At 47.5% G+C, this 20,855-nt stretch overlaps 1 protein-coding gene across 2 annotated transcripts in view; it reads left to right on the top strand.

Annotated features, from left to right (window-relative positions):
* Nucleotides 1-20,855, top strand: part of YIPF1 (Yip1 domain family member 1) — a 152,824-nt gene that overhangs the window by 101,162 nt on the left and 30,807 nt on the right. The window contains exons 9-10 of one of the 2 annotated variants that reach the window (XM_086952481.1): nt 11,787-11,887; nt 13,127-14,679. In XM_086952481.1, coding sequence (XP_086808607.1) covers nt 11,787-11,879 — 93 coding nt within the window. In that variant the 3' untranslated portion in view covers nt 11,880-11,887; nt 13,127-14,679. Of the gene's footprint in view, nt 1-11,786; nt 11,888-13,126; nt 14,680-20,855 lie in introns of those variants that run through there. The other variant, XM_086952480.1, reaches the window with a different exon arrangement.

Genomic DNA, 20,855 nt, shown 5'->3' with positions numbered 1-20,855 from the left:
CCCCCCTGGAACCACTATCCGTCGTTAGCACCCCCTTTGAAGGGGTGGGCATCGACATTGTTGGGCCATTGGATCCACCCACTTCAGCCGGTCACAGGTATATCCTGGTTCTGGTGGATCATGCCACCCAGTACCCAGAGGCTATTCCTCTGAAGACCATTACTGCACCTGCGATGACCCGGGCCCTGATGGGGATTTTTACCCGAGTGGGTTTCCCCAAGGAAGTTGTGTCCGACAGGGGGGCTAACTTCATGTCGGCATACATGCAGGCTATGTGGAAGGAATGTGGAGTCACGTACAGGTTCTCTACCCCATACCACCCCCAGACCAATGGTCTGGTGGAAAGGTTTAACAAAACCCTGAAGGGCATGATCAGAAGTCTGCCTGAGAGCCTGCGGAGGAAATGGGACATCCTCCTACCCTGTTTGTTGTTCTCATCCAGGGAAGGGCCACAGAAGGGGGTGGGCCTCAGCCCCTTTGAGCTTCTGTATGGGCACTCTGTTAGAGGACCTCTCAGCCTGGTGAAAGATGGATGGGAAAAGACTCCCAGGAGGCTTCCTCAGGATGTGGTGAGTTACATGCTGGCTTTCCGTAGCCAAATGGCTAAGTTGTGGAAGCAAGCTTCTGACAACCTTTAAGCCAGCCAGGCAGTCATGAAAGAGTTGTACGACTACAATGCTTACCCCGTGGAGTTGGAGCCTGGACAGAAGGTGTGGGTCATGGAGCCTGGAGAGCTTTGTGCCCTCCAGGACCGCTGGACAGGCCCCTTTGAAGTGGTTGAAAAGAAGGTCAAGGTCACCTATGTGGTGGATCTTAAGACCTCCAGGCAGCCCCATCGGGTGCTCCAGGTCAACCACCTCAAGCCCCACCATGAGAGGTCCGAGGTCACTTTGATGATGGTGACTGATGGGGCAGAGGAAGAGGAAAGCGAGCCTCTCCCTGACCTATTTGCGTCCCAGGAGAAGGATGGTTCAGTGGAAGTAGTGGTCCTTTCACAATCCCTGACTCCCGAACAGCAGAGGGACTGCCGCCAAATCCTGGAGCAGTACTCCTCGCTGTTCTCCCTTATCCCGGGGAGGACCCACCTGTGTACCCACGATGTGGACACAGGGGACAGTCCACCTGTGAAGTCCAGGTCCTACCGGCTGTCAGATAAGGTGAAGGCTAGCATCCATAGTGAAGTCACCAAGATGCTGGAGCTGGGAGTGATTGAACCTTCCAACAGCCCCTGGTCCAGTCCGGTGGTACTGGTACCAAAAGGTGTCCCACCGGGCACCACCCCAGAACTCAGGTTCTGTGTGGATTACAGGGGACTGAACTCAGTGACTAAGACTGACGCTCATCCCATACCAAGGGTGGATGAGCTTATTGACCTGCTAGGAGCTGCCTAATACCTGAGTACCTTCGACCCCACGTCAGGGTACTGGCAGATCTCTCTGACCGATGGGGCGAAGGAGAGGTCTGCCTTCTCCACCCCTGAGGATCACTACCAGTTCTGAGTGATGCCCTTTGGGCTCAAGAATGTCCCTGCTGGGGAGGAGCCAAGCTCGCGACCGTGATGGCCGCACTGTAGCTCGGCTCCGCCAACTTTCCTGCCTGAACGCATATCCTGACCTTCATCCTGCCCCGAGGAGACACACTCCGCAAGAAATGGGAAGGTGAAACACTGCTCGCACTTACCGTCTGTCCCGGGGCCTTCTGTGTGCCGCGGATCTGGAGTTGTGCCCTCGCTTGTTCCCGGGCCTCCGCGGCGTGCAGGCCGGGGACTCGCCTGTGACGGTCGGCCGGAGTGGGGTGTCGGCGCCGGCCCCTGGTGGAGGAGAGGGGTCGGCTGAAGAGTCCGTTGTGCGGTTGTGCCGGTGGCGACTGACCGGGCCTGGTCTGGTGGCCTGGGGGCCCTGTGGCAGGGCGCGGCCCGCCTCGGACGGGGGTAGACCGTCCAGGAGGCTTGTCCCCCCTCTGTTGCCTTGTCCAGCCATCTTGAAGCCCTTCGCCCGGATTCGGCAGGCGGCGTCCGTGGGACGGTGGCGCCGGCGGCCCCCGTTTTTGGTGGCCCTTCTTTCTGCACCAAGATTGCCATTAATGGGGCTCGAGGGGACTCCAGCGGTGGGCCTTGCTTGAGAGCCCACTCCAGAAGTTGAGGCGCGGAGAGTCACGGCTGCACTTGCAAGATGGCGGCCAGCGCCCTGAGTCCCGGATCTGCTCGGGGCGGCGAACCTGGGTTGCTGTAATACACGATGGCCGAGACCTGTGAGCGTGAGCCCACGATTGGTGATGTCCTTGCCGCCCTATGTTCTTTACGTGCGGCCATGGCCTTCGACGCTGTTGTGCAAGATAGTGGTTCTGCCGCCATGTCTGTTGGACCGTCCCCCATGAACGCGGCTCGACTCGTAGTGTGTGCTGCTTTGCCCCCCTCGACTGCTGCGAAGAGTGCTGCCACCGTGCCTTTACAAGACTTATGTCTGCGGCCCCGAATCTCCAGGAAGCTTTAATTGTGGCGGGCTTAGGCGGGGGCCCCACGTCGGGGCCCGTCCATGCCAGTCTGACTGGGAAGCTCGCGGATGTTCTATTCGAACTGCTTTGGTGAGGTCCCCCTGCTGCCTTGCGGGGGAGACCTCGCTTTTTTGGGCGGCGGGACCGCACCCAGACTGTTTGCTGATCCTGATGTTGCTATTTGAAAGTCTGGTCTGCCGCAGCCATTGCTTGCTTTTCCGTTTGAGACTGGGGTCCTCTGGTTTACACCCTCGGCCTGACTTGTTTCGATCCTGTGTACACTCCATGCCGAACTATTTGCTGCCTACTACTCTATTACGCATTAAAGCTATGATCAGGAGAGGACAGGGGTGAGCCAGACTTGTCTCGGCGGACTACTGGTTAACGGATGGAGTTGAGGACTGCCCGCAGATGCGGCAATATGGCCGATTCCTTTTCCTGTTCCTGATATTGGAGGTTGTGTCGATCTCGCTTTGATGTGGGTTTCAGTTGTGTGAAGGCGGGGGGTAGGAGCCGAATGACTCGATTGCAGATCTCCTCTCCCACTGGATCCCTTCCCCCCCCCCCTTTACTTTTGTCTGTTGTGTTCTTTTCTCACTTTCTATAATTCGGGTTCCAATTAGGGCGACAGGCACGCTGCTGGGGGGTAGGCCGTAGCCTTCTGCAGGGGTGCAGGGTGGGGTGGGAGGGATGGGGTCTCTTTATTGTTCGTTTTTCTTTCAGTTCTGTGGCTCTTTTGTATCCCTTTATCGGGACGCTGTGTCTGTGCGTGTCTTCCATGGAGTGTTAGCTGGTAGGGAAATGGATGACTTCCCTGCTTCCACGATATTGATTGCACATATATTATGTCTTGCACGCCTTGACCCCGCTAGCGGGTCTTTCAGTCCTGCGTGCTTTATTCGCCGTGGGGCGCGTGCAGTGGCGCTGCGTTCTTTCTTTCCCTCTTTCTAATATTCTTTTCTCTACCCCTCCCCCCTTTTTCTCTTTATTTGGGTTAGGATAGTGGATGACTATCTTTACGTTGCTGTTCTGATTCCTCTGATATGTATCAGCACGCATTAAGGTGGTGACGGGTGTGTGATGGGCCGCGGTGGGAACTGTTCTGAAGCGGGGCGTCTATAAGTTGCTTCCTGTCAATCGCTGCTGTTATTCCCTTTTCTCAATGCCCCTCTGTTTTGATGCTTTACAAGCTGCCCGCCACGGGAATTCAGATGTCCAAAGTTGCAACTGATTCTGCTATACTTCCTATTATACTATAAAATTAACCTTCTTCAATCCTGCTTCCAGCGGTTATATTCAGCCCTTTAATGTTTGATCGCTTGCCTGTAAAACACTGGGCGATTGCCGGGGAACTTCAATATTGACTCATGTGCGTTCATAATGTGTCGTGGCCGGCCTGATTGGTTGTAGGCCCGTATATGTATGCTTCCATTTGCACAATAAAGGTTTAAAAAAAAAAAAAAAAAGAATGTCCCTGCTACCTTCCAGCGGCTGGTGAACAAGGACCTCTCCGGTTTGGAAGCCTTTTCTGCTGCCTACCTTGATGACCTCGCTGTCTTCAGCAGCAGCTGGGAGGACCATCTGTGTCGCCTTCGGGAAGTTCTCCAAGCCTTGCAGCGAGCCGGCCTGACGATCAAGGCCAGCAAGTGCCAGATCGGGCAGGGATCGGTAGTGTACCTAGGTCATTTGGTGGGTCGGGGTAAGGTGCAGCCTCTCCAGGCCACGATTGAAACCATCCTCGCCTGGGAACCGCCCAAGACACAGACTGAGGTCCGAGCTTTTCTGGGCCTCACCGGTTATTACCGCCGCTTTGTCAAGGGATATGGTACCATCGTGGCTCCCGTGACTCAGATTACATCCAAGAAACACCCTCGAAAGGTAATCTGGACCGATGCGTGCCAACGAGCTTTTGACACTTTAAAGCAAGCTATGTGTATGGCTCCTGTGCTCAGGGCACCAGATTTTTAAAAAGAATTCATCGTCCAAACTGACGCGTCCGAACATGGCATTGGGGCGGTGCTATCGCAACTCAACGAAGAGGGTCTGAACCAACCTGTAGTTTTCCTTTCCAGGAGACTACTCCCCCGGAACAGAGGTGGAGTGCGATTAAGCGTGAAGCCTTTGCGGTGGTTTGGGCTCTGAAGAAGTTGCGCCCATACTTGTTTGGTTCGCACTTCCTTGTTCAGACCGACCATCGGCCCCTCCGGTGGCTTATGCAAATGAGGGGCGAGAATCCCAAGTTGCTAAGGTGGTCCATCTCCCTTCAGGGAATGGACTTTAGGGTGGAACACCGGCCTGGAGTAGACCATTCCAAAGTTGACGACCTGTCTAGGTATTTCCGCCTTAGTGACGAGAACTCCCAAGGGATTGGGTAGCTCTCCCCACTTTCAGCTGGGGGGGATGCGTGTTAGAACTGTCAGCTTTTGGATGGTCTCCCCTTATTTTTTTCACTTTTTGTCTCACCTTTTTTTTTTCCACCAACCCTTTTTGTGTGGCCTTAGGTCTCCAGGTGCCCCACCACTGCTAATCAGTGCTGAGGTACAGGTGCGCCTTCCTAAAATAAAATGGTGTGTAGAGTGAGTTCCTAAGATGGACGCATGCTAGAAATTACCTCAGAGCTCTGGCCCTTAGGTTTACATTAGAGGGTTTCAGAACCTTCCAGTCCACTCTACTGACCTTGGCTTAGGCTATATAAGGGAGGTCACTGGGCGGCCATTTTGTCATTACTGAGCTGGCTGGAGTGCAGACTACAGGGAAGGGGGATTGTGACTCAGGCTGATCTGACTGCTCTTAGGGGCTGCAAGCTAGTAGTGGGTGCTGCCCTCCTTCCTGCTAATCTGGCCCTGCTGGAGAGAAGTGCGAGAACACCATTACAGTGTGGCCATCTAACAAAAAGGACTAATCAACTCAAACAGCTGGTGAGAGTAACCTGGCCCCAGCCCTAGAAACCTTGGAGGGTGGTGCTGCGGGTTGATTTGGCAATGTGGAACCAGGAACTCTGAACAATACCCCTGAGGGGAAGCGGGGTCTTAAAACTTGCCCTGACTGGCTGTTCTGCCTCATTGGAAAGTGCTGTACTAGCCGGTGATATATGCAGCCTATTCTTTCCCCAGCAGTATCTGGTGGAGCCCTCTTCCCCCCCCCTCTCTTTATGCCCTCTCTGAGCCTCTGTGGTGCCGAGGTAGCGTGGCTGAGCGATTCCCGTACAAAACTTGAGGTGAAGCAGAGCGGCGCCGGCTCAGGGAGAGACGCTGGGCGGGATCGCTTGGCAAGCGGACTCCCGCCCAGCGCATTACCTCACCCCGTCGAGTCGGAGTTCCTCACTGGGGCGGAAGCGGCCCCAGTCGTCAAAGAAGCTGAGCTATCTGCGGTTGACTCCCTGGTGGAACGGGAGGGAGTGCGGAGGGAGGCCTGAAAACTGCAAGGCTTCAGGGGAGTTCGCATAACAGCCTGGTTACGGTCCCTTCCCCGCCTCGGGTAAAAGTGCCAAGACCTGGGCGGGAGATAGGGGGAAGACCGGGCCACAGGCTGACCCACAGAAAATATAAATAAGGTGCCGGTCGGGCGCGAAGGTAACTGGGAATCCCACAGCGGAGGTTGGGGAGGGAAAGAGTGAAGCTGTGCAGGGAGAGGGTCTATCAGGGAACGGGGGTGTGACAAGAACCAGGCCCCAAGGAAATTCACTCGCTATTAATATTGTGACTAACCTGATTTGTAGAGTGGATTCCAGACCTCGACCCCCCACCCCCCCACTCCCCACAAGACGGATTTGCGCCTCCTGCCTCCTCTTCCGGTCCGAACGCGGCCGCGCCCCCGTCACAGGCGAGCTTGCCTGACTTCCGGTGCGGCCGCGGCAGGATTCATTGCTGGCAGTAACTGAGCACTACCACGCCTCATGCTGGGGTAGGCCGCTTCCAAGATAAAGCAATGTTGACATCAAATCTAATTATCACCTGCATCCTTTTGTGCATCAGTGTGTCAAGTTGTTGTTTCAGATTTATTAGTATCCTCCGAGCCGCTATCTATCTGTCAGGCTGCGCGGTATTGTGTTGACAGTTGTAAAGTTAATTACTGGTACTAATGAGCCTCGGGCCTTGGTTGGAGTTGACATTTTAGGCATTTAAAACTGCAATTAGATGTTTTTCATGTCGAGGAGGGGGAAAAAAATCCTCACGCGCCAATGTGACTTGTTATCGTTTATGCAGGAGTTGGGGAAAGCTGTGCTTTTCTGTTTATTCTAACCCAATTTTTTTTACTGCCATCACTAGAGACCGCGAATAATGTTTTTGTCTCATACTTCTCCCTCTCAAACTGCAAATGTAAGTATGATCGACAGCGACATGAAAGCAGGAAAGGAAACGGCTGTAGGAGATAATGTTTAACTTCAATATTTTTGTTTTTTTTAATTGTTTGATTATGGAACATGAGCAATGCGCACAAAACACACAATCTGAAAGCTAAATAATTTGCTGTCTGTGTCTGGGGGCTCCCTAATGAATATGCCATCCCTGCGTCAGGGGGGGCAATTAAATGAAATTCGCCTGCACTGGAGTTCACAAATCAGAGTGTAGTAGGTGCTCAATAAATTATGTGTGATAATTTAGGATGTACTTCTTGCTACATGTGCCTGTGACAGCTTTAGACTAATTGCAACCCGGGATGGCATGCGCCTTCTAGAAGTGTTTTGTTTATCTGAGCGCTGCCACGGAGCCCAGGGCTCCCCGGCTGCTCTTTCTCCTTCACATCCGATTCATCATGATCAGCCAGTTTGTTAAATAACTGCCCTTCCCTGACATAAATCAATTCCAAAAAAGAGAAAAATATATATTTATACGCATCCTTTGGCTCTGAGGAGATTTCACCCTGGCTCTGCTTGCAGTCGGGAAGCACTTCCATCTTCAGCCATTTATTGTGCTTTGATGGGCCACAGACCCAGGCATCATTAGCTGCTTAAGCAGACTTCCACTTCTTAAGACAGCGCTTTGTCGCCCCTCAGCCCTGTGGCCATACTTTTAAGTGGCAAGAGTGCGCGGGGACTCGCCAGGAGGAAGCGGCCCTTTCTTTTGTCCCCGCTTCAAGCGCTGACATTAAGGAACGCTTAGCGATTTTAGACCAAGTTTCTTTTCCTTTGTTTATTCCCCTTTCAGCAAAGGTGACAGAATGGCAGGGCCAAACGATTTTTGTAGTCCTGTTTTTTTTCCACTCACATCACTACCCTCGCTCTCCAGGCGTGTTCCTGGAGGGCCCTTCCATTGTACAGTTATATGAATTCTGCTAGCTTTCAGCCTTCATTGCTGACAACAGGTCTATTACATCAAATTTACCATCAAACCGTGTCAGCCTCGGAGGTCAGAGATTCCACCAGAAGCTTTCGATTTTTTTGGGTTGTTTGCCATCTGACTTCATGGGGCAGGTGTTTTCTAAATTGCTTTCTATAGTGGCGGTAACCCGTCCAATATTAGTTAAAAGGAAACTAAATCAGCTATATGATCATTTATCAAGACAGAAGTGGAAGGAGGGCCTCGAGCAGGCTGCTCGGTACACAACCACGGTTTTAGATAGCTGACATCAGAAAATAAGACAACAAATGCTGTGCAGTTTGACACAGTGTTTACTGTAGGCGTGGGAGTAGGGACGACCGTGACACCAAGTAATGGGGTTAAAGAGGGCTTTATTTTTATCGCTCTTGCAGGTTTGGACATCAACGTCTTTATATTTCTAAGAGTTAGTCTCTCCCGGGCGAACACGCTGGGGTCCGTGGCGCTGGTGTTCTGTTCTCTTTAAACGGGTGGTGAATGCCTGTTCTCCCCGGTGTTTCCTCGAAGCGGTGTTTTCTCAGCTGCCTCAGGCTCGGGTGCATGAAAGGAAACCAACAGAAAGGGAGCCGTTAGTGTCTTGTCCTCTATGGGGTTGCACCAGTGGGACCGAGGTACGTGAGGGAAACCCAGTGTCTCGTGTCTCCGACTATTTACAGTACTATGGTGGTGCCCGTGAGGTGGGGTAAAAAGGTAGGTACAGGGAGGGAGAGGGAAGTGGATGGGACGGGAGAACAACAGAGGGTAGGAACGAACTGGGGCTAGTCACACTATGTTACACTCGTTCACTTCGCCTCCCCAACCAAGCTGCCCAACGCCGCCGTACCTGTGATAGCCACACTCTTCCCTAGGGAGCGTGGCACGGCGGTCCGCAGGGTCGTTGGCCTGCTGGCTTCCCTCCACCTTCCGCTTCTCCGTCTCCTCCGCGATGTTCCTCCGGGCTGGCTTTCTCCACGCTTTCGTCGGTCTCGTCTCCGTTCTCCGTTCCTCTTGCTTCCGCCTGTCTCTCCTCCTCCGGGGTGCTTGCACACCCAACGAACGTCACTTCCCTGCTTTTGGCCAATCGAGAGGCTCTGACGTCCATCGAGGGTGTGTCTTCCTCCTCTCTGACGAACGCCCAGTTAAAGGAGCCGTTGTTGCTGTCGCAGTCTTCCGGATCGCGTCGCTCTGCATCCCACCGTCCTGACTGAAAAGGAGTCGGTGGAGGGTCAGCAGGGCGAGGGTTCCACCATTCATGAGAGGTAGGCGCCCCTACCCCGTTACAGTTACCTAAACAATTACCTGCGTTTTTAGGTCTCGCTGAAAGCATTGCTTTAGTAATGCTTGTATAATATAAAGAGATAAAGCTACTCTATTTTCTATTTAACAAAAACGGTGTGGTGTCATTTTTGGTGGGTCTGCGCTGGGGTGTTGCAGTGTGTGTGGTGCAAGCACGTCATAATTGCCTTCTAGATTTAGCCTTTCTACCCAGTGCCATGCTACCCTAAGTGGGCCGGAGGTCCCGGTTCCAACATCCACCACCACCACGTCCACCACGCCCACCACCACCATGTCCACCACCATATCCACCACCATATCCACAACCATCCGCCACCACCACGTCCACCATTCCCATGTCGTCCACCACGACGTCCTCCACCACCACCACCTGTGACAGGTGAAGTGTCACTGGAGGGCAGGGGTAATAGAAGTGTCAACCCCGGCTGTACATGGGACATTTAAGGATGCATTGGGTAGGAGAAGACAGGAATAGGGCCTAGAAGTATTACACCAGACCCAAAATACATTTTCAAGATGCTCAATGTCACAGGGGCTCCTGTAAAAGCACTCACAGCATCTCTACCTCACAGTGCTTACCTGCACGAGCCACTCACTCAAAACAAGCACTGGCATAGCCAACAGGTCTCGCCTTTGGGACCTTATAAGTGTTTAGCCATGCAACACTTGATGTTGTTGCACCAAGGATATTGTGCTGGATAACTAAACACTTATAAGGTCCCAAAGGCGAGACCTATTGGCTATGACAATGCTTGTTAGGTTGAGCCTGGGCAACCCATGCGCTGCTCTGCGAGGCATGCTGTATTCAGGTCAGGACTTCGAGCTCTGCCCAATCTCCGCCCATATTTTCCATTGACTTATGTCATTGTCCACTGTAAACTGTGGCTGTTTATTGGTCGAAAGGCTTAGTAGTCCCTCCTTAGTACCGCCTTGTCTCATTTTGTAACCTCCCATGTTACGTGTGTTGTTACTCTGGAGGCTTTAATTACAGCCTCCGAGTACTATTTTCTCAAATAGCTTTGCAGGCAGAACACACTCTCTCCTAACGCTTTTTAGAAAAAAAGTAATAGCATGTGTCCTGGCAATTGCAATGCAATAGGTCTCGCATTTGCGAGAGTTTAAATATTGGCATTGTAATGACATTGACTTTTATTGAAACAACACTTAAATAAAAGGCATTGTCATTACAATGTCAATAGCTCAATCTCTCGTAAATGCGAGATCTATTGCATTGCAAATGCTTGTTGTTATGTTTCATTTGGTCCATGTGCTAAGGCTGAGGCAAACCTAGGAAACTTTAGTTGACACATAATATATACGTCCTAGTACTACCAAGGGGCAAATACAGTATAACCTAAACATCCTTGACCACCTCCAATGAAAGGAAAGAATACAACTTCACTAGTCTTTGTAGCATTGTATTGCATGATGTTTGCAAAGTGCCGACTTGGAGAGCTGCCCGCTTTTTAGCGTAAGCCAAGACCATTTGATGTATAATAAACATATAGGTGCTTTAAGCCAGCACTCTTCATCCATTGGTATGTTTTTGTATCATTCACATCTTTCTTCTGCCTCTACAGCATGCAGCACACTTTAGCCCATTGGCTCGTTGTAAGTGATGGCATTATGACTTTTTAGAAGGAGCACATCCACTCACAATGTAGTTCCTTCATTTCCAGGAATGTGGTAATAAGTGCTTTAAGAAACCGAAATATATTTTGGCTTGTAGCCACAATTGTTTTTTTCCCTACATTAATGAGGATCCAACAGCTTCCCTGACAAACATTTGCAAAAAACAGGGCAAAAGATAACAAAACCAGCATTGACAAAGCTAAAAAACTGACCTCCAACCCCAGACCTACTGGCTTTGCCAGTGTTTGTTTATTTTGGCATCACTACTTATTTCCGGGCCTTCGGTGATTTTCATTTTAATCTCTCCTACTGCTTCATCTCCTCATAATTGCAACTGAAAACATGGCATGTAAATACATGGATAAGCTACGCTGCAAAATGTTACTAACCGGTGCCAATAGTTTTGCAGCTTGTTCTTTCATTGACTCGTCTTTCTGCGTTTTAAAGTCTGTTTGTGTGTTCATACGGAGCAGGAGTGCGACAAAAAGGATTATGTTTAAGCCAAAAGAAGACCAGGGTTTATGATAATGACGCTCGGGGTCTCATTAGATCTAATGAAATGCTCAGCATATTATGAGTTAATTCAAGGGGTTGTCCCGACCCATCCTTAGTCCTTTAGAATAAGGCAGTAAGTGCATGGCCACCTACAAGAGACGAGGTGTAAAACAAATTGTAAATGTGAATAGTTAATTCCCTGTTTTACATATAACTTGATGAAAGTCAAATGGCAGACAAGATACATGGAAATGTATGTCCTCGGATTGGCAAATTGTCAAAGAGACGAGAAAAACATAAATGAGGAATTCCTCAAAAAAGTAAAGTTTTGCATGTCCCATTCTAAAACGTGGTAATACAAATTCCATAAAAACTATGTGTGTCCAGGTTATTCACTTCCTTTGTTGTTACATCCCGTTTAATTGGAATTTATCACAGCATCCGGCCTTTCATATCAATTCCCTTGCATACTCATTTGCTTTCTGTATGCGAACAGTTGTTTAATGTATTTTTTCCTTTAGGTTAATGTGGGTTTCCTTGTAGTATACTCTTTATTTGTATCTGATTTCCTAGGCATATTTTTTTGATACACCAGAGAAGAGTCATGCCACACCTACGCCTTCCCATATTCAAACGCCATCAAAGATGACAACAAAGGCTCAGTGATTGTCGAGGTAAAGATATGCATCATTTTTTCCTCCATAATATTTCAGTTCGATCATTATTGTGTAACTCAACCTTCAAGTTTTCCTGGCTTCTGTGATCTTTTTGTTAGCAATTACCCCTGTTATTCTGCAGCTGGTTAGAGTTTCTCTGGGAAATCTTTCTCACCCCCCATCTGAAAGAAATTCTGTGACTGCTGCCTGCTCTAGATATCCCACCACACTCCCCCTTTAAGTCACTGCTCCTGCAAGCACTTCCTATTAAATTCCTATAACAATTGAAGTGTTTGACTTGGATTTCATGTGTATTATAAGAGACCTACTTATGTAAGAGCAATGGATGTGTGTGCACCCACGATTACCTGAAAACAAGCTGACTAAGTGAAAGCTCTTGAAGAGACACATAGTAGGCAAAACATAAGAGGGATCCTGAGGCAGGGTGTAGGATCAATACAGAGAAGAGATTGTATTGTATTGTAATTGCATTTATATAGCGCTTACTACCCCTGACGAGGCGTCAAAGCGCTTTTTTGCCGAGTAGCACGCTACTCCGGGACCAATAGAGGATTAGTGTTGAATTAGTATAGTGAAACATGCAAGTACATTTTAAGTGGTGGATAGATTAGCCAGTTATTTGGATTCGGAAGAATAGCAGTAGGATAGAAGAGGAAAAAAAAAAGGTTTGTATTTAAATGGCGCTTGTTACCCCTCATAGGGTGTTGAAGCACGCTACTCCGGAAACCCATAAAAGATTAGTGGTGAATTAGTATGGTGAAATATGAAAGTAATTTGAGTGGTGGATATTAATCAGTTATTTGGAGTGAGAAGGATGGCGGGGGATAGAAGAGGAAGAAAGGTTTGCATGCACATAGCACCTGTTACCCCTGATGGGTGTTGAAGAGCTTTTCTGGCGAGTAGCACACTACTCCGGGACCCATAAAGGATCAGTGTTGAAAATGAGTATTGTGAAATATGAAGAAATTTGAGTGGTGGATATGTTATTCAGTTATTTGGATAGAGGTGACAGAGTTGAAGGACCAGAGATGTTGCAGTTATTGAGAGTGATGTGGAGACTGGGCAGGGCAGGGAAGGGAGTAACAGTAGGGACAGAAGGAACATTGAGATTTGGAATGTGGCATTAAAATATTTTGTTGATATATTGTCTATTCACTGGCCAAGGCCGTCTGTCAAACACCTTTTCTTAAATATTTTAGGACTGATGTTATGTCTTCATTTATTTGTTTTATAAAGTGCATCTATCAACCCAATGGGGCATTCTGGCACGAAAGCAGGTCACAAATGGATTCACACTGCAGCTATAGGTTGCCAACTTCCAGTACAAGGTCTTCTGTCTCCTCCTGAATCTCAAGAGGTCTGATTCATCCTTGAGTGAGTCTCGGAACAAGCTCAGTTTTCGTCGGCTATTGAAGCACATTTTTTTTTATTTCTGAAGTGTTGGAAACAAATACTTTTAATATAATCAAAACAAATCATTACACTACGAGATTCAATTTCCACACATTTTCGTCTGTTCACTGTATAGTTTTATTAGTGAAACTGTATATCTGTGCAAATGTAATGATCATTTTAATTTAAAATGTGTTGTCTGCAATGGCAGTGTCCTACCACACCATGCATACTCCACTTTATGCCACTCCACTCTACTCTGCACCACTCCATGTCACTGCACTCTGCTCTGCACCACTCCACTCTACACCACTGCACTGTATGCCTCTCTACTCTACCACTCTTCGCCCCTCTACTCTGCACCACTACACTCTACACCACTCCAGTCTAGGCTACACCAACTTACTCTGTACAAATTCTCTCTATGCAACACTGACCTCTACGCCAGTACCCTCTACACTACTTCAATCTAGGCCACACTAATCTACTCTGCACAACTCCACTCTACGCCACTGTACTCTATGCCAATACACTCTACACTAATGCACTTTACTCTGTAACATGCAACTCTATTCCCCTCAATCTACGCCAAAGCCACTGAACGTCACTGTAATCTACTCTGCACTCTATGCCACTGCACTCTACGCCACTACACTCTATGCCACTCTATGCAACAGCACGCTACCCTGAACAACTCCGCCCTGTTCCACTTCACTCTACTCTGAAATAAAAACAATCCACTGCACCCTACCCAACTCTACTCTTAACCACTGCTCTCTACGCCACTGCACTCTACTCTGCTTTACTGTACTCTACGCCCCTGCACTTCTATGCCACTCCACTCTACACCACTGGATGTTGACACTCTACTTAGTCTGCAACACTGCACTCTTGACCAATGAACTCTGCGCTACTCCACTCTACTCTTTGCCACTGCACTCTACGGCACTATACTCTACTGTGCACCACTCTAACAGACTCTACCCTGCACCACGCAATATCACTGCACTCTATGCCACTCGACTCTACTCTGCGCCACTACTCTCAACTCCATAAAATGTGCAATTGACCTTTACTGTTACATTTGTATTTCTGCCCTTCTCAGGCTAGAAACTCATTTTAAGTGAGCTTTAAGCCTGACTAGGGCAAACATACTTACTCTGAACTAACCCATTTTGCCTTTTCCCCTATAATCTTTGATGCTGTGTTAATAAATACGTATCATGTTTGTCGGACGAGTATATAACCAAGTGCTACCACAAGTGTTACTGCATCAGAACAAACTAGGGTGCAATCTGCCATAGATAAATCTAATCGGAATGGAATGCTTTTAGCTTGTCATCTGTAATAAAATTAAGAAAAAATAATAATAATAATAAAGTACCTGAATTTTCACAGGTTCTGTGGGTTTTACACATACATCTCTCCTTTATGTATCACAAATAAGTATAAAATAGACTGATAGCCTCTAGTAATGGAACATTAACCTCCTACTTAAGTCATTTGTGTTCCTATTTTGTGGTTACTGGTTAAGAATGTTGTTCTTTCAAACAATTTTTTTTTTTTAAAGACCTACCCCTATCATGGAGGCAGGCCTTTACTTGCATTGGTGGGTGTTAGGCAGTCTCATCCAGACTGCTTATGTGGAAGCAAATTTTGTATGTGGATGGACATGAAGAAATACATTTGTATTTAGATGGGGCAAAAAGGTTACTTTATTAAGTTATCCCTATATCTTACACGGAAAAACACACTAGGAGTGGGGGGTCTGGTAATGATTAGGATACATCCCTAACTTCCTATAGGTCTACATGATTCAGTCTTACCCAATGTGCGTCAACATCAAAAGTCTTTCTACAAAAGGTGCATGACCCTTGCCTATTGTTGGTCCTACCATATTGTAACATGTAGACTACACTGTCGCTGTTACAATTAGCAAGTACATGTTGTTCCCAGCTGTTTTAAGTCCCAAGTCAAGTGGGTTTGGTTTGACTACATATACTGCAATTACTGCAAGCGTAATGGTACATTTTGTCTTTTTTTCCTTTTTTTCCAGAGTAAAGGATTCTTTGGTTTTTCCTACACCACTCAGCGGAGGTTAGAACAAAGAATAGGAATGGGTCATATAAGTCCCTAAGAAGACCTAGTAGGCATTTCAAATCACTTTTTAGTTCTCGCCTAGGCAGTGCATGTGCCGTCTCTTCGAGACATGCTGTACCTTATCCCTTTTCTTTAACTGGATCCATTTACTGTTATTCCTGAATGCCTCCTTTTCATTGGTTAATATGCTTAGTAGTCCCTCCATTTCTACTGTTGAATTCTTCCATAAGGACTGCCCCTGTTACATGTGCTCTTACTTTTCATGTTAATTTAAGATACTTGCAGAGCCGTCTTTCTTTTTGTTGACCTCCCTCTGCTCGTGCCCGTTATCTTTACTTCAGGCAGGCTGAAAGGTTCAGCTTCAAGGCCGTTGTAAGTTCCGCACACGCTTCGGTTATTGTTTTTTTTCTTTATTTAAACTTTTACATGCTTCGCGCAATGTTATGTTTATACATACTGGATCCCTCCCCAACAAGGGTAGTGCTTTGTCAAGGGGCGCAATTCCCACACCTCCGCTGTGTGTGGCTTCCTTGACGCTGTGGTCTCTCTCAGAGGGGTCTCGGAAACTCCAGGGTATAAATGCTGGATCCCTCCCCAACAAGGGGAGGAGTGCTTTGGTAGAGGGCACATGGTTACAATAGTTAGAGTTGCAAAAGTCCAATACAGAAGAAATAAGTCCCCAGGAGAAGCAAAAGGGGCGGGGCAGGGGGCTGGGAAGCAGGTCAGATTTGGCAGATTAGCAGTGGGAGTGAAAAAACCTTGTGGGGACCCAAGAAGGTAGAGTAAACTGGCTCAACGCTTAGATGGGGTCTCATAGTCATAAATTGAAGTCTGGGCGCCATTGTAGAGTCAGGCAAGTCCCAGGTAAGGAGTGATGCTTAAGGCAGGACTGTTTAACCCCGTGTCTTGTTTCTTGTACTGAGATTCTTTATTCCATAATGCATTTTTGACCAACTTCAGTTTACTATCCTTTTCCTTTCAACTGGACTCCTGTTCCTAAGCCCCTACGTAAAAGATCAGAGTTCAAACCTTTACTAAACTGGTCTGCTGCTTTTATTTTTTATTCTTATGCCACATAAGCCTAAACGTGCATCAGAGCCACAAACAAAATGTGAGGCATACGCCTGGAATGATTTGTAGTCATGGCTAACGCTCGTAAATGACTTGGGGCTGTACGACTATTTGATTTTGCGCCTCGTAATTTGCGACAAATTGCGAGGCGCAAAATCAAATGTACACTAGTGTATTTAACACGGTTTGCTATTCCCAATGGGGTCGCAAATTGCGAGGCTTATTAATGTTATTGAACCTCTCACAATTTGCGAGTTCATTGGGAATGACAGGCCCTCCCAGGGGTGGTGGCCTGCTGGGCTTAGCAGACCACCAGACCACCATGTCTGGGACTGCTTTTAAATAAAGCAGTTTTTTAAAGAAAAATGCAGCCCGATTTCCTTAAAGGAAAACTGGATGCCTTTAAAAAAACGCTTTCGGTTCATTTTTTAAGGGCAGGCAGTGGTCCCTGGGACCACTGCCTGCTCTTAAAAAATAATTGTTCATGCATTTGCGAAGGGGAAGGGGTTCCCTGGGGCCCTCTTCCCATTTGCGAATGCATTACCACCTACTTGAAGTAGGTGGTAATTGTGAGTGTTTCGCTACCGCAATTGGAGTTGCAAAACATTAGTATATGGGTTTGAGAATCGCTATTTGGAAGAAAACGCCACTTCCAAATAGAGAGTTTCTAAACACTTTTTTATGAGTAGCAATACATTTGCAACTCACAAAATTGTGTTGGTACATGGCCATGATAATTTTAGAATGCCAAGACGGGTTGCTAACCCGTTTGCGCATACTAAAATTGTTCGTACATCTGGCGCTTGGACTCTTGGTTTAAAGCACTACAAACAAAAATAAATACCAATTGCATTCCCAATGACTTGTCACATATTGTAGTTTGGACCATGGTTTTTAGACTCTCTTCTAGGAATTACAATTAGCATTGCATAGAAGATGTTAACTGCTGTGTTACTAATTAACAATAGCCAATGCCTGGTACACTTCGATGAAATGTATGACCATTACTTCCTGAATATCAAGTCCTCTGAAAAAAATTCTGGGTTGGTTAGCTATAATCAAGTGCTTTAGTGCAGATTTGTTATAGAGGTATGCCGTCATTCTGGCTCCATGTAGTGCCATCATAATTTTATCCTTCCTGAATCAAATTAACTTTGTCTAAAAAACTTAAATTAGACATGCAAGATTTTACGATGGCAACTTTATTTGGATAAATTCTTGTTGCGGATCCCTTTAGTTTGTCTTAGGGGTTCAGCGAGCAATGCAGTGGGCAGCAAACAGAAAGCTGTTCTTGTGATTCTGTGTTTATGCCTTTATTTTGATATGTCAATTCACATGTGAAAATGGCAAATATATTTCTGGGAAGAGGTACTATTTTCTTTAAATAGAAAGAACATGCACTGGTTTAGCTTTCTAGTGAAATTCCTTGATGTGGCTCTTAAATGAGTATCAGTGGGATGCACATGCTAATCAGTTAAATCTGATTTAAACAACCTAGATTAGAGGCATCTGATTAAAGAAACCGAGTCAGAGTGTTTTATGGTCTAAGAATATCTAAAAGTGCTGAATTCTACATTTGTTTCATTTTTAAAAGACATGAATTAGTGTAATCGATCACTTATTTGTTTTATGCTTGTAACTGCCGGGTGGATCTGTGCCCTAGTACTTAAGTATTCGTTTTGGTTGTAATGTTTTTCCAATTCCAATTCCAAAAATTCTTTATTTCGGCCACATAGGCCATAAAAGATGCAATAAAATACAATACATATATTACACAGTAAAATACAATACATATTACACAGTATTTACATATAAAAAGATCTAGTAGGTCTGCATGGGGTAAGGAATACATGGTAGTACCAGTTCAGGGGGACATTTTCTTCCTTATTATCCATGCTGCCATTAGGAATTTTGAGACAGCAAAGACAATATGGCCCAGGGTGTTAGTTTTCATGACCCTGTATGCCTGTAGGTACTCCCTAAAACCCAGGTTTCGGCACATCGGTGCTATCCAACGCTTCCTGGGACTCTGGTAGGCGTGGCAAACAAACATTATGTGTAAATCATCTTCATCCTGAGTTTTACAACAAGGGCAAAGTTTGTCACCCCCTGTGGACCATTTGTGGGTGAATACTTTGGTGGGGAGTGTACCAAACCTCCATTGCAGGAACAGTTTCCTCGCCAAAAGAGGAAAGATAAAATCCATAAAAGGTTCGAAAAGATAAGAATTTTTGGATTCCATAAAACGTCCCGTCAAGGTGCCGCTGTTATGAGCATTATCCATGTCAGCCAGATTTTTGTTTTTGTAGAGCTGGGCGAGAGTTTTGCGCGTAATCCTTTGGCAGCCCTGAGCTGGATCATCCCATAGGTCTGGCAAGTTCAAACTGAGCAGTTCCGTCTTGATAAAAGCCAGCCAGGGAATTTTGTTGCTACCATTCAGCCTCAATACATGGATAAGGTCCTGTCTGTAATGGTACAGTTCCTCGGTAGTCCATATCCGGTGCCAAAACTTCACGGGTTTCGACAGGAGATCTTCAGCAATGGAGTGTAAACCCAAGTCTAGTCTTAGGGGGAGGAGTGGCGTACCTTGCGGGAGGGCAAGTAGGCGTCTCAAAAAACTATTTTCCACCGCTGCCAGTGCCTTCCCTGCTTTGTGACCCCACAACTCGCTGCCATACATGGCTGCTGCCTTCGCTTGGGATCTATATGTTTCCAGGGCCGGACTTACAGGCTTAAAGGTGGACTTATTTGCCACCTTCAGGAGTGCGCCCGACAGCTGGGATAGTTTCAGCCTTGATCTCGCTATCTGGCAGTCCCAAGCTAAGTTTTCTTGTAGTGTTACCCCCAGATATATAAAGGTCGAGACCCTCTCAAGACTAACTTCCCCCAGTTTTGGATTGGGTCTGGTTTTGGTAGGGGGATTGAAGATCATGAACTTAGTTTTTTCTGTGTTCACCTCCAACCCATGTTGACGACAGAAGAGGCCAAAACCATTCACAATCCTCTGGATTCCCATGGGGGATTTGGAAAGCAGGAGGGTATCGTCAGCAAACATAATTGCCGGGACCCTCCTGCCTGCCAAAAACGGGGCATCATTGTCCTTAACAGTGTCAAGATGTTGAATGACACTGTTAATGAAAAGACAAAACGGGGTCGGCGCCAAGACACAGCCCTGTCTGACTCCTCGACGGACCGGAAATTTGCCCGAGAGCTTGCCATCCCTCCCACACCTCACTTGTGCGTAGTTGTTCTCATGCAACCTGATGATAATACTAAGGAGGTGGGGGGGGTACTCCTATCTTCTGCAGAACCTCCCATAGTTTCCCTCTAGGAACTAGGTCAAAGGCTGACCTCAGATCCACGAAGACCATGTACAGTCTTCCTCCCTCTAGAGTTACAGTCTTCCAATATAGAAGAAGAAGGCGGAAGATCTGGTCCATGGTCGACGTGTTCTTTCTGAAGCCAGCCTGAAGGGGGCTCATGATGTCATTGTCCTCCACCCAGTCCAGGAGGTGATTAAGGATAAGGCGCGCAAAAAGCTTTTGGGGTACATCTATTAGGCTAATGGGCCTGTAGTTGGCGGGGAGCAGAGTAGATCCCTTCTTGTGGATCGGAACAATCTCTGCCCCCAGCCACGACCCGGGGATTGACATACCTCCTAGAATTTTGCTACACTTTTTCTCTACATAGCATACCTCCTAGAATGGCATTGAAAAGAATGAGAAGGTATGGACCCCAGATGTCCGAGTGATGCCTAAACAGATCCCCAGGTAGCCTATCCAGACCTGGCGCCTTCCCCGATGATAAATGCTTCAGGGCTGCCTCCACTTCCCCCAGGGATAGTTCCATGTCACAGTCCTGTGCGCCACAGGGTGCTAGCAGGGCTATATCAGGGCAGGAGTTAGTGTCTTGATAAAGCGCCCCAAAATGGGCCTCCCAAACCTCGGGGGCAATGTTGGGTTCCACTGCTTTTTTAAGTTCCCCTATCCCATTATTAACAAGGGCCCAGAATTTGCGGGAGTCCCTGACTTTTAGGGCATCATGAAGATCTTGCCAGTGATTCCAGTCCCACTCGGTCCTAGCAGTCGCCATCACTGCTTTATAGTGTTTCCTAAGGTCACGTACCTTGGCCTTGTTTGACCCCTCTTTTATTGCAGCAATAAGCTCAGTCTTTGCTGCCCTACAAGAGGAGGTATACCAGGTGGGAACATGGGTCTTTTTCTTTCGATTTGGCACCACCGGGTGAAATACCTCAGCCAAATCCCTCACAAGATCCTGGTGGATGCCACCCAGTTTCTCATTATATTCTGGGATTCTTGGTGCATTTAGAAGTGCGTCCACCTCCATAAACCTTGGGAGTGCCAACTCGTATAGCTTGCTGATGGCCTCTTCTGAACTCACA

This window comes from Lissotriton vulgaris, chromosome 1_1 (assembly GCF_964263255.1).
Source record: "Lissotriton vulgaris chromosome 1_1, aLisVul1.2, whole genome shotgun sequence".
NCBI lineage: Eukaryota > Metazoa > Chordata > Amphibia > Caudata > Salamandridae > Lissotriton > Lissotriton vulgaris.
Note: the sequence above shows the minus strand (reverse complement) of the source record. Positions and strands in the feature narration are given on the sequence as shown.